Source organism: Enhydra lutris, unplaced genomic scaffold (assembly GCF_002288905.1).
Source record: "Enhydra lutris kenyoni isolate GAN:26980312 unplaced genomic scaffold, ASM228890v2 scaffoldscaffold10, whole genome shotgun sequence".
NCBI classification, from domain to species: domain Eukaryota; kingdom Metazoa; phylum Chordata; class Mammalia; order Carnivora; family Mustelidae; genus Enhydra; species Enhydra lutris.
Window position 1 is genome coordinate 34,231,542 of NW_019154094.1, and position 12,276 is coordinate 34,243,817.

A 12,276-nucleotide genomic window follows, 5' to 3' on the forward strand; every position below is an offset into this window, starting at 1 on the left:
GTCCTGGGATCGAGGCCCACATCAGGCTCTCTGCTCAGCAGGGAGCCTGCTTCCCCTTCTCTCTCTGCCTGCCTCTCTGCCTACTTGTGACCTCTCTCCCTCTGTCAAATAAATAAATAAAATCTTTTAAAAAAAGTAAATAAATCCAGTATAGTTAACATACAGCTTTATATTAGTTTCAGTTGTACAATAGAGTGATCCAGCAATCCTATACATTACTCAGTGCTCATCAGGATAAGTGTACTCTTAATCCCCATCACCTGTTTCATCCATCTCCCCATGCACCACCCATCTGAAACAAACTCCATCAGCTTGTTCTCTATAATTAAGAGTGTTTCTTAGTTTGTCTCTTTCTCTTTTTTTCTTTCCCCTTTGTTCATCCATTTTCTTTCTTTCTTTCTTTCTTTTTTTTTTTTGAAGATTTATGTATTTATTTATTTGAGGGTGAGTGTAAGGCAGGGAAGAGGCAGAGAAATAATCCCAAACAGACACCCCGATGAGCAAGGTATCAATTCAGGGCTCAGTCTCATGACCAAGATCATGACCTGAGCTGAAACCAAGAGTTGGATGTTCAACCGACTGAGCCACCCAGGCACCCCCATTTGTTTTATTTCTTAAATTCCACATATGAGTGAAACCATATAGTATTGGTCTTTCTCTTTTTCCCCTTAACATTAAGTGAAATATCTCTCTAGCTGCATCCATGTTGTTGCATAGCAAGATTTCATTCCTTTTTATAGCTAAATAATAATTCATGTGTGTGTGGGGGGGGGTGTGTACCACATTTTCTTTATCTATTCATTTATCAGTGGAGATTTGGGCTTCTTCCATAATTCGGCTATAGTAAATAATGCTGCAATAAACATAGGGTTGCAGGTATCTCTTTGAATTAGTGTTTTGTTTTGTTTTAAGTAAATACCCAATAGTGGGATTGCTGAATTATAGGGTAGTTCTATTTTTAACTTTCTGAGGAAACTTCATACTGTTTTCCACAGTGGCTGCACCAGTTTGCATTCTCACCAACAGTGCACTAGGGTTCCTTTTTTTCCCACATCCTTGCCAACACATTTTGTTTCTCATTTTGATTTTAGCTATTCTGACAGGTGTGAGGTGATAGCTCATTGTAGTTTTGATTTGCATTTTCCTGATGATGAGTGATGTTGAGCATCTTTTTATGTGTCTGTTGACCATCTGGATGTCTTCTTTAGAAAAATGTCTGTCCATGTCTTCTGCTCATTTCTTATCTGGCTTATTTGTTTCTTGGATGTTGAGTATGATAAATTCTTTAGAATACTAACCCTTCATCAGATATGTCATTTGCAAACATCTTCTCCCATTCAGTAGGTTTTTAGTTTTATTGTTTCCTTCAATGTGCCGAAGTTTTTTTTTATTTTGATGTAGTCCCCATGGCTTAGTTTTGCTTTTATTTCTCTTGTCTCAAGAGACCTATCTAGAAAAACGTTGTTATAGCAGATGTGAAAGAAATTACTGCCACTGCTCTCTTCTAGGATGTTTATGGTTTCAGGTCTCCCATTTACATCTTTTTTTTTTTTTAAGATTTTATTTATTTATTTGATAGAGAGAGAGATCACAAGTAGAGAGACAGGCAGGGAGAGGAAGGGAAGCATGCTCCCCGCTGAGCAGAGAGCCTGACGTGGGGCTCAATCCCAGGACCCTGGGATCATGACCTGAGCCGAAGGCAGAGGCTTAACCCACTTAGCCACCCAGGCGCCCCCCCATTTACATCCTTAATTCACTTTGAGATTATTTTTGTATATGGTATAAGAAGCTGGTCCAGTTTTGTTCCTTTGCATGTAGCTGTTTAGTTTTCCCAATACCATTTGTTAGAGACTTTTTTCCCATTCCTTTTGATTCCTTTGTATTCTTAACTTTTGTCAAAGATTAATTGACCATATAATCAAGGGTTTGTTTCTGAGCTTTCTATCCTGTTCTGTTCATCAATGTTTCTATTTTTGTGCCAATATCATATTGTTATGATTATTACAGCTTTGTAATATAACTTGAAATCTGGAACTGTGATACCTCCAGCTTTGCTTTTCTTTTTCAAGATTTTTGGAAAAAAAAAAATTAAAAAAAAAAAAAAAGAGCCCAGAAAAAGAAATTGAGGGGGACTCTTCACAGTCTTTGGTGGTTCCATATAAATTAAGGTTGTTTGTTGTAGTTCTGTAAAAAATACAGTTGGTATTTTGATAAGGATTACATTGAATCTGTAGATTATTTGGGTAATGTGGGCATTTTAACAATATTTGTTCTTCCCATCCATGAACATGGAATATCCTTCCATTTGTTTGTGTCATCTTCAGTTTCTTTCATTAGTGTTTTATTGTTGTCAGAGTATAGATTTTCACTTCCTTGGTTAGGTATATTCCTAGGTATTTTATTATTTTTGGTTCAATTGTAAATGAGTTTGCTTTTTAAGTATTTCTTTCTACTGCTTTATTATTAATGTATAGAAATGCAATGGACTTCTGTACATTGATTTTGTATCCTGTGACTTTACTGAGTTCATTTATCAGTTCTAGTAGTTTTTTGGTGGAGTCTTTTTTTTTTTTTTAAGATTTTATTTATTTATTTGACAGACCTAGATCACAAGTAGGCAGAGAGGCAGGCAGAGAGAGAGGGTGAAGCAGGCTCCCTCTGAGCAGAGAGCCTATGTGGGGCTCAATCCCAGGACCCTGAGATCATGACCTGAGCCGAAGGCAGAGGCTTAACCCACTGAGCCACAGAGGCACCCCCTTTTTTGGTGGAGTCTTTAGGGTTTTGTATATATAGTATCATGTCATCTGCAAATGCTTAAAGTTTTACTTTTTCCTTACCAAGTTGGATGCCTTTTATTCCTTTCGATTGTATAATTGCTGTGGCTAGGATTCCCAGTACTATGCTGAATAAAAGTGGTGAGAGTGGACATTTTGTCTTATTCCTAATATTAGGGAGAAAGCACTCAATTTTTCACCATTGAGTATGAGTTAGCTGTGGGTTTTTCATGTAGAACCTTTATTATGTTGAGGTATGTTCCCTCTCAACCTACTTTGTTGAGGGTTTTTATCATGAATGTAGTGCTTTATCAAATATTTTTTCTGCATCTATTAAAATGGTCATATGGTTTTTATCCTCCTTTCTCTTATTGATGTGATGTATCACATTGATTGATTTGTGAATATTAAACCACCCTTGCATCCCTTGAATAAATCCCACTTGATCATGGTGAATGATTTTTTTAAATGTATTGTTGGATTTAATTTCCTAATTTTTAAAAAGATTTTACTTATTTATTTATTTGACAGAGAGAGATCACAAATAGGCAGAGAGGCAGGCAGAGAGAAAGGAGGAAGCAGGCTCCCTGCTGGGCAGAGAGCCTGATGAGGGGCTCCATCCCAGGACCCTGGGCTCATGTCCTGAGCCAAAGGCAGAGGCTTTAACCCACTGAGCCACCCAGGTACCCCTAATTTCCCAATATTTTGTTGAAGATTTTCACATCTATGTTCATCAGAGATATTGGCCTGTAGTTCTCTTTTTTTTTTGTAGTATCTTTATCTGGTTTTGGTATCAGGATAATGAAGGCCTTATAGAACATATTTTAAAGTCTTTCTGCCTCTTCTATCTTTTAGAAGAGTTTGAGAAGAATAAGTATTAACTTTTCTTTAAATGTTTGTTATAATGCACCTGTGAAGCCATCTGGTTGTGGACTTTTGTTTGTTGGAAGTTTTTTTTAATACTGATTCAATTTCATTGCTGGTAATTAGTCTGTTCAAATTTTCTATTTCTTTCTGATTCAGTTTCAGTAAGTTATATGTTTCTAGGAATTTATCTAGGTTGTCCAATTTACTGGCATGTAATTTTTCCATAATATTCTCTTATAATCCTTTTCATTTCTGTATTGTTGGTCATTATTTCCTTTCTTTCATTTCAGATTCTGTTTATATGAATATCCCTCCACCCCTTTTTTATGAGTCTGGCTAAAGATTTATCAATTTTATTGATCATTTCAAAGAACCAGCTGCTGGTTCTTTTGTGGGGTTTTTTGTTGTTGTTTCTATTCCATTTATGTCTCCTCTAAGCTTCTCTATTTCCTTCCTTCTACTCATTTGGGGTTTTATTTGTTTTTCTTCTTCTAGCTCCTTCAGCTGTTAGCTTAGGTTGTTTGAGATTTTTCTTGCTTCTTGAGGTAGGCCTCTATTGCTATAAACTTCCCTCTTAGAACAGCTTTTGCTGCATCCCAAAGATTTTGGACCATTGTGGTTTCATTTTCATTTGTCTCCATGTAATTTTTTATTTATTCTTTGATTTCTTGGTGAACCAGTCATTGTTTAGTAGCATGTAGCAGGTACAAACACCTGGAAGTTATTTGTGCTCTTTCCAGATTTTTTCTTGTGGTTGATTTTTAGTTTCATAGCATTATGGTTAAAAAGATACATGAGGGATGCCTGGGTGCTCAGTCGGTTAAGCTGGTGCCTTCAGCTCAGGTCATGATCCCAGGGTCCTGGAATCGAGTCCTGCATTGGGCTCCTTGCTCGGCAGGGAGCCTGCTTCTCTCTCTGCCTCTGCCTGTCACTCTGCCTGCTTGTGTGCTCGCTTTCTCTCTCTCTCTCTCTCTCTCTCTCTCTGATAAATAAATAAATAAATAAATAAATAAAATCTTTTAAAGAAAATATAATAAAAAAAAGAAAAGATGCATGAAATAACTCTGATCTTTTAAATTTTGTTAAAACTTGTTCTGTGGCCTAATATGTGCTCTATTCTGGAGAATGTTCCATGTACAATGGAAAAGAATGTGTATTCTGCTGTTTTAGGATTCTCTGACTGTATCTGCTAAATACAGTCGTGTATTTAGCATGTAGCACAGGTACAATGTGTCATTCAAAGCCACTCTTTCCTTATTGATTTTCTGTTTAGATCATCTATCCATTGATGTAGGTGGGATGTTAAAGTCCCCTAATATTATTTTATTACTATCAATTATTCCCATTATGTTTGTTATTACTGCTTTAAGTATTTGGGTTCTCCCATGTTGGGTGCATGATAGTTGCAATTTTAAATCTTTTTTTTTTAAGATTTTATTTATTTATTTGTCAGAGAAAGAGACAAAACACAAGTTGGGGGAGTAGCAGGTAGAGAGAGAAGCAGGATCCCCTCTGAGCAATGAGCCTGATGCAGGACTTGATCCCAGGACCCTGGGATCATGACCTGAGCCAAAGGCAGAAACTTAATCATCTTTTTGTTGGAGTATCCCCTTAAAGATTGATTATGTAATGTCCTTCTTTTTCTCTTGTTACAGTCTTTGTTTGATATGAGTATTGCTACCCTTGCAGGTAGTTCTTATTTACAGGTTAGTTCTCTTTTTAACTTTTTGAAGAACTTCTATACCATTTTTTATAGTGACTCTCCCAGTTTGCATTCCCATCAGCAAAGTACTAGGCTTCCTTTTTCTCCAAATCCTTGATGATACTTGTTGCTTTTTGTGTTTTGATTTTAGCATTCTGACAAGTGTGGGGTGATATCCCATTGTACTTTTGATTTCTTTTCCCTGATGATGAGTAATGTTAAACATCTTGTCATATGTCTATTGGCTATCTAGATGTCTTCTTTGAAGAAGTGATTGTTCATATCTTCCACCCATTTTTAATTGGATTATTTGTTTTTTGGGTATTGAGTTGAAATGAGTAATGTTTTGAGGACAAGATCTAGAAATAATTATAGAGGTATATGTATGTGTATTATACCTATGTGTGTGTGTGTGTGTGTGTGTGTGTGCACGTGTGTGCAATCAATTATCTCTTTGGCTAAGGGGGCCTAGAATCAGTAGGCACATGGTGTCGACATCTTGATTTCTCAAAACAATCCTCCACTAAAAAGAACCAGTCCTCCCTGCACAAACTGCTGATTCTAGGACTACAGCAAAGTATAAGATGAGCCTGGAACATCTTATTGGGCCAGATAGTAAGGAACCACTCAACAAAGGAGCGAAATGTCACAAGGACACAGGAGCCAGCTTAAAAGGATTGACACTGGCCAAAATGGGACTATTTGAGCATCAAAATAAATAACAATAATAATGTATTACAACCCATTGGATAAAGTAGGAGGCCAAGAGTGAATGAATGAATGAATGAATGAAAGAGGAAAGTTCTTCCTTAAAGGAAAATGTCATCCAGTACATGTAGAAGCAATGAGAAACAGACTTGGCATTCAGCAATCATCAAAGGGGAGATTGCTTCAGGCAGGAATATTTAATAGATCCTAAGTCTGGGAGGTAGAGGTTTGATGAGTGTCAGAACATTGGTATAATTTCAGAATACCCCCCCAAATTCTACTCAGTTACAAGAAACAATTGTTAACTATGAGGTAAAGAAACCATGCAGACACCAACATAGCCAGGTGAGCAGGTTAAAATGGTCAGTGTGAAGATGAGTTCACTTCACATCACATCACATCACATCACATCACATCACATCGCATCACATAGCTCCTGATCCAGTGCACTTAGAAGATACACCACAACATTTTAGTGTTGTTCCTGCTGAGAATGCACAATCTAAATCAGGTCATGCAACATCAGATAAATCCAGATTGAGAGTCATCCTAGAGAACGTAATGCCTATTCTCTTTAAAACTGTCAAGGATTTGAAAGATAGGGGAAGACTAAAGAAATGATCTAACTTGATGGATCCTGAAGAAGAATGACAAATAAATTCAACTTGCTTTCCTGGATAAAATCCTGGACTAAAATATAAAGAAACATGACTGAGAAAGTTAGGACATTTTGAATGGGATCTGAATTGCAAAGTGATGATGTACTAGGGTTGATTTCTTTATTTGGAGGATCATGTGCTGATTATTGGGAAAGTGTCCTTGTTTGCATAAACACATGCTGGAATGTTTAAGGGCGATGAGACCTCATGTCTGTAGTTACTCTCAAAAGGTTTACAAAAAGACTAATGATAATGAGTAAATATTATATATTATACAGAATATAATGTTTATTATATATAATAAATATATAATTCAATATATCTTTGTTGCAGCATTTAACTACTATTAAAAATAGTTCGCTGGGGGGCGCCTGGGTGGCTCAGTGGGTTAAAGCCTCTGCCTTCGGCTCAGGTCATGATCCCAGGGTTCTGGGATTGAGCCCCACATCAGGCTCTCTGCTCTGCAGGGAGCCTGCTTCCTCCTCTCTCTCTCTCTCTGCCTGCCTCTCTGCCTACTTGTGATCTCTGTCTGTCAAATAAATAAATAAAATCTTTAAAAAAAAAATAGTTCGCTGGCTATTCCTCCTTGTGCCATCTCAGGTGAGCTGTCAGCTCTTTGACTAGCTCCTGTTTTTGAAGAATCCCATTTTTAAAGTTCCATAAAAATTAATATAAAAAAAGAAGACACAACCTGACTCAAAGGCATCATCAAAACTGTTACAGTAAAGAAATACACTAATAAAAGGAGATGTATACCTTCTGTAAATGAAGAAGAATGAAACACACATTAAGTACTTTCCTGGGGCGCCTGGGTGGCTCAGTGGGTTATGCCTCTGCCTTTGGCTCAGGTCATGATTTCAGGGTCCTGGGGTCAAGCCCTGCATTGGGCTCTCTGTTCAGCAGGGAGCCTGCTTCCTCCTCTCTCTCTGCCTGCCTCTGCCTACTTGTGATCTCTGTCTGTCAAATAAATAAATAAAATCTTTAAAAAAAAAAAAAAAAGTACTTTCCTGATAGTCACTGAGTGAATATCCTGGCACCGTGAGTGAAAGTATTTACCAACTGAAAGGAAGTGTTGGTATTGTATAGGGAAAGGGAAAGCAAAATAGAATTCTTGTCCTGTGAACCCACAGGTACTTGTTTTTACAGATAATAAAGCCCCTTGATCAGAAAGCTTTTCCACCAACAGGGAAATTCAGAAGATGATATGACTTGGATAATAAGTATTATAATTTATGCATCAAATTGTTGACCTAATCATTAACAGAGTTGTTAATAATTGTCTCTCTCTCATCATTGTCATACTCTTGAGAACAAAGCACTTAGTATTACTTTCTGTCCTCTATCATAGAAAGCAATGTAGAACATGAGGTGTTTGTTGTTGTTGTTGTTGTTATTGTTTTTTAATTTTATTCTAGGAGGTTTAAGCACTTGGTAAATACATACATTTTAAGCATCAGTCCTCTGGAGTTCTGAATTTATCATTCTCTGCAGATGAACCAGCCACAAGCAGAAAAGTTGATGGGTGTTGTTGGTCCTATATATTGTTGGTATTTAATTACATCCAAATCCAGACATCAGTTCACATCTCGAGTCCTAATTGCCTTTGAGAGTTCTATGCACAGAACAATAGCTGAAGTGACTCTTCAGAACACAAGTCGTAAATATAGGTTCTTCCTGAGCTTGATGAATTAAAACCCAAGGAGGGGAGACAGTTTTGCTTTGAAGAAGCCATCTGTTTATTTGTGTACAGCGTTTATATTCAAATTTAAGGAAATTAATCAAGTAAAAAAATCAGAATTCACAACACAGGAAACAAGAGTTCTGAACAGGCGTGCAATTTGAGAAAACCAAGTAGATAATGAGGTTTCAACCTCTTTAGTTTAATCTTCTCTAGTCCCAAGGAGACCTCTCTGCTCTGTGTATACTGCATGACTTGCTTTGTATTGATTTTTGCTCCTTCAAGGCTCAGAACATGAATCGGTGACAAGTGCTAAGTTAATGAATTAACAGCTGTCAGCACAGACTGGACCAGCATAATCCTTGATTTAGGGAACTTCTCTGGTTCTTGGTTAACAGACAACTGAGTTCACTGATAATAAAATCTGTCCCCACTCCCTACCTGTACATAAAGGAATGAACATTTCTTCAGGAAACAAATGTCAGTTAAGAATGGGAGCCAGAATTGCAAATGACTCTAGGCTTTGGAAAACGTGCCAACTCCTTGCTGCTCACCCAGAAGTTATCAGGAAATAGGAAGCCAAGACATTTTTTAAGGACTTGAGCCTGGACATTTGACACCACTCTCAGAAGTCTGACGTGTAAGCTTAGAGCCAGAGCCAGCATTTTATGCATTAAGTCATTACTACTTTTTAGCCTTTTAAGGCAGTAACTTCATTACTCCTGCAGTGAAACACTGAAACTGTCTTCACCCCACGGCCTTCTCTGAATTTCTTCTGCATTCAGATATCTTAAGTTGACTATACATAAGCAAGAGGACAAATTGTTACATTATGCCCTTAGATTTGTTCTCTGGATAATTTGTGAATGGGTATCATGTTTTCAGCTAAATGAAAGGACGCAGCTCAGCGCGTGTTTAAAAGGAATAGATAGTTCCTTTTAAACACTCTTCAGTGTCAGTTTCTCTCATCCATTAGGTAGGGATGATAATAATACCTCTTTGTTAAGAATAAATGAAATAATCTATGTAAAGTTTTAACACAGTGTCTGGAATGTAAGAGGCTCAACTAGTTACTATGAATGCTTTTATTCCCTCATTCTCTTTTATATCTCTTTTGGTACCAAGACGCTGTCATCCATACAACACACACTACACACTTGGTGAATAAATCAACAAATGAATGTTCTTTAAGATAAGAATCTAAATTGTGAAATCAGTAGTCAGCCAATTAAAGGAGAATTAGGCAACATCTTACCAATTAAAAACCATACACACATATGATTTGGGCCTGGAATTATTTGTTCCAGTCCTCATTCTATAGATGAAGAAAATTTAAATTTAAAAGTGAGACTTATTCTAAGGTGCTTTGTTCTCAATTCCTTCCCTCATTTAAAAAAATCTCAATCTGTATTAATACTTGCAAATCAGTTAATCACTAGAGCAAATTTTGATTATGTGGTTTGTAAAAGCCTCAGGTTTTAAAATAAAGGATTTCCCCTCCCATTGTCTCTTAGCTAGAAATACCTGTTTTTACCTTTTCTTTTCATGGACATCACTCATACAATGCAATGACCAAAAGAACGGCAATCCATTTATGATCTTTTCCTAGTTTTGGAAAACAGCTAAAGTGTATTTCACTCCAAGCTAATAGTCTGTTTATGGACACAGACTTTCCTTTTCTAAAGTCTTGAGATGTGTGCTTTCCATAGTTGCATAAAAGGACAGAAAAACTCTTTTAAATACTCTCTTTAAAAAGGAGGTTTTTTGGGGCGCCTGGGTGGCTCAGTGGGTTAAAGCCTCTGCCTTGAGCTTGGGTCATGATCCCAGGGTCCTGGGATCGAGCCCCACATCGGGCTCTCTGCTCAGCGGAGAGTCTGCTTCCTCCTCTCTCTCCCTACCTGCCTCTCTGCCTACTTGTGATCTCCGTCTGTCAAATAAATAAATAAAATCTTTAAAAAGGAGGTTTTTTAATGCATTGTTAGAAAGTAAGACCCATCAAACATGTCCTATGAGACATCATTTCAAAATTTCCAGCTGAGATTTTAATCGAAGACATACACTTAATAAATATTTATATACCCCACAACCTGAAATGCAATCCTGTGAATATAGAAAGGTATTAATCAATGTTCTTTCATTGTTTTGTTTGCTTTGATTTGTCTTCTTTGTTATGGTTTGTTTAGTTCGGTTTAGTTTGATTTGGTTTAGTGCAGAGAAATTTCTGGAATATGGCTGGATTCAAAATTTCATTCTTTAGGTGTTTATATGACCTTTATCTTTAACTCAAATTTATTTTCACTCTCGTGTTCTGACAACATTTATGAAATCATATTGCAGTGAAAAATAAAAGATCAGCATGTGAATGGTAGGGCATTAGGGTTTTTAAACTATCTCAGCTAAACAAGCCCATTTCATTTTCAATTAAAATCATAATGTAAAGGGTGAATTTAAAAGCAAATTAGTACTTATTTTAAAGATGTAATATACATACACAAATATATATAATTTTGTCAATGAGTTCATTGCAGTGCTTTTATATTTATAAAAAATTGCTAAAATGTCTTAGTTTCAAAATGGTTGAGATTATAAACTTAATAGTATATATGCAGATTATAAAAATAAGTGGGATAAAGATATAAACCTATATTATATCAACTAGAGAAAAAAGGAAAATCATATGTGTATCATGTTTACAAGAATGCAAAACAAAACAACTTGAAAAACTATAAACCAAAAAGGCAGAGGGAAATTATACCAAAATGAAGAAAGATGTTTACTCTGGACAGTAAAGAGAGTAAGTAGGATTTGTTTTGAATTGGTTTTTTGGTCTCTGCTTTTAACTGTCTTAAATTTCCTAAATTTCCCATACTAAACATTTATCACTTTTATAATAAGGGGGGAGGGAACCAAGCAAACTTCAAATTAACATGGATTTCTCCTGTTAGTATACAACTGAATTGCTGCTTTCTAGTGACACTAGGGAGATATGAAAACCTTTTTAAAGAGGCAGTTTCCGAGCAGGCTGTCAGAAGTAGGCCCTTCCGTGAGTGTCTTCAAGAGATCTAACCTCTGTGCTCCCTAGCTGAATTTTGTTGCTCTGTGAAGGTTCACATAATGAGTGTTTTCATCTTTTCATATTAAAAATGACCTCCTGGCCTGAATCTCAGCTTCCCAGATGACTAAGGTTTACTGGTCACAGCCCCCCCCAAAAAAATAAATAAAGCAAAACTACTTAGTATTTCATCCTGCTCTTGGATTCTACATTTTACTTCCACACAAGCTCACAGGCTTTGTTGTTGGTTTCCATTTGTTTTCACCCTACAGATCCAACAAGGGTGATGGTACCCCCTTCCAGCATGGATGTGACTGTTGGAGAAAGTATTGTTCTGCCTTGCCAGGTAACACATGATCACTCGCTAAACATCGTGTTTACCTGGTCATTTAATGGACACCTGATAGATTTTGACAAAGATGGGGACCACTTTGAAAGAGTCGGAGGGGTAAGTATTAATATCAAAGTACCTACAACAAATTCACTATGCAATTGAACTTCTGCAAAGTGACTCAACTTGTTTAGCCTAACATGAAAAGAAACATAAGATTGTTCTTGATGATCTTGTTCCAACACCTTCTTTTAAGAAATTCTTGGTTAATTGTTGCTCCTTTTTGCCTGATCGGTGTGGTCCCTATGGCTGAGTAACCCTACATGACAGTCCTCTTGATCCCCACAACAATGCTATAGGCTAGTTATTCTGCACTGTGTATGAATAAGGAAACTGGAGCTCAGGGGCAAATGTATGGCTTGCCTTCGCCTCATAGCCCTAACTTGTGGAACTCAGCTTTAAACTTCAAATCCCCAGCTCTCTACCCCACACAGTACCATATATC

The 12,276-nt window shown here is 36.8% G+C and overlaps 1 protein-coding gene across 1 annotated transcript in view; it reads left to right on the top strand.

Annotated features, from left to right (window-relative positions):
* LOC111144035 (contactin 4) overlaps window positions 1-12,276 on the top strand; it is a 704,266-nt gene that overhangs the window by 666,127 nt on the left and 25,863 nt on the right. The window contains exon 13 of the mRNA XM_022498106.1: window positions 11,713-11,888. Coding sequence (XP_022353814.1) covers window positions 11,713-11,888 — 176 coding nt within the window. The remainder of the gene's footprint in view (window positions 1-11,712; window positions 11,889-12,276) is intronic.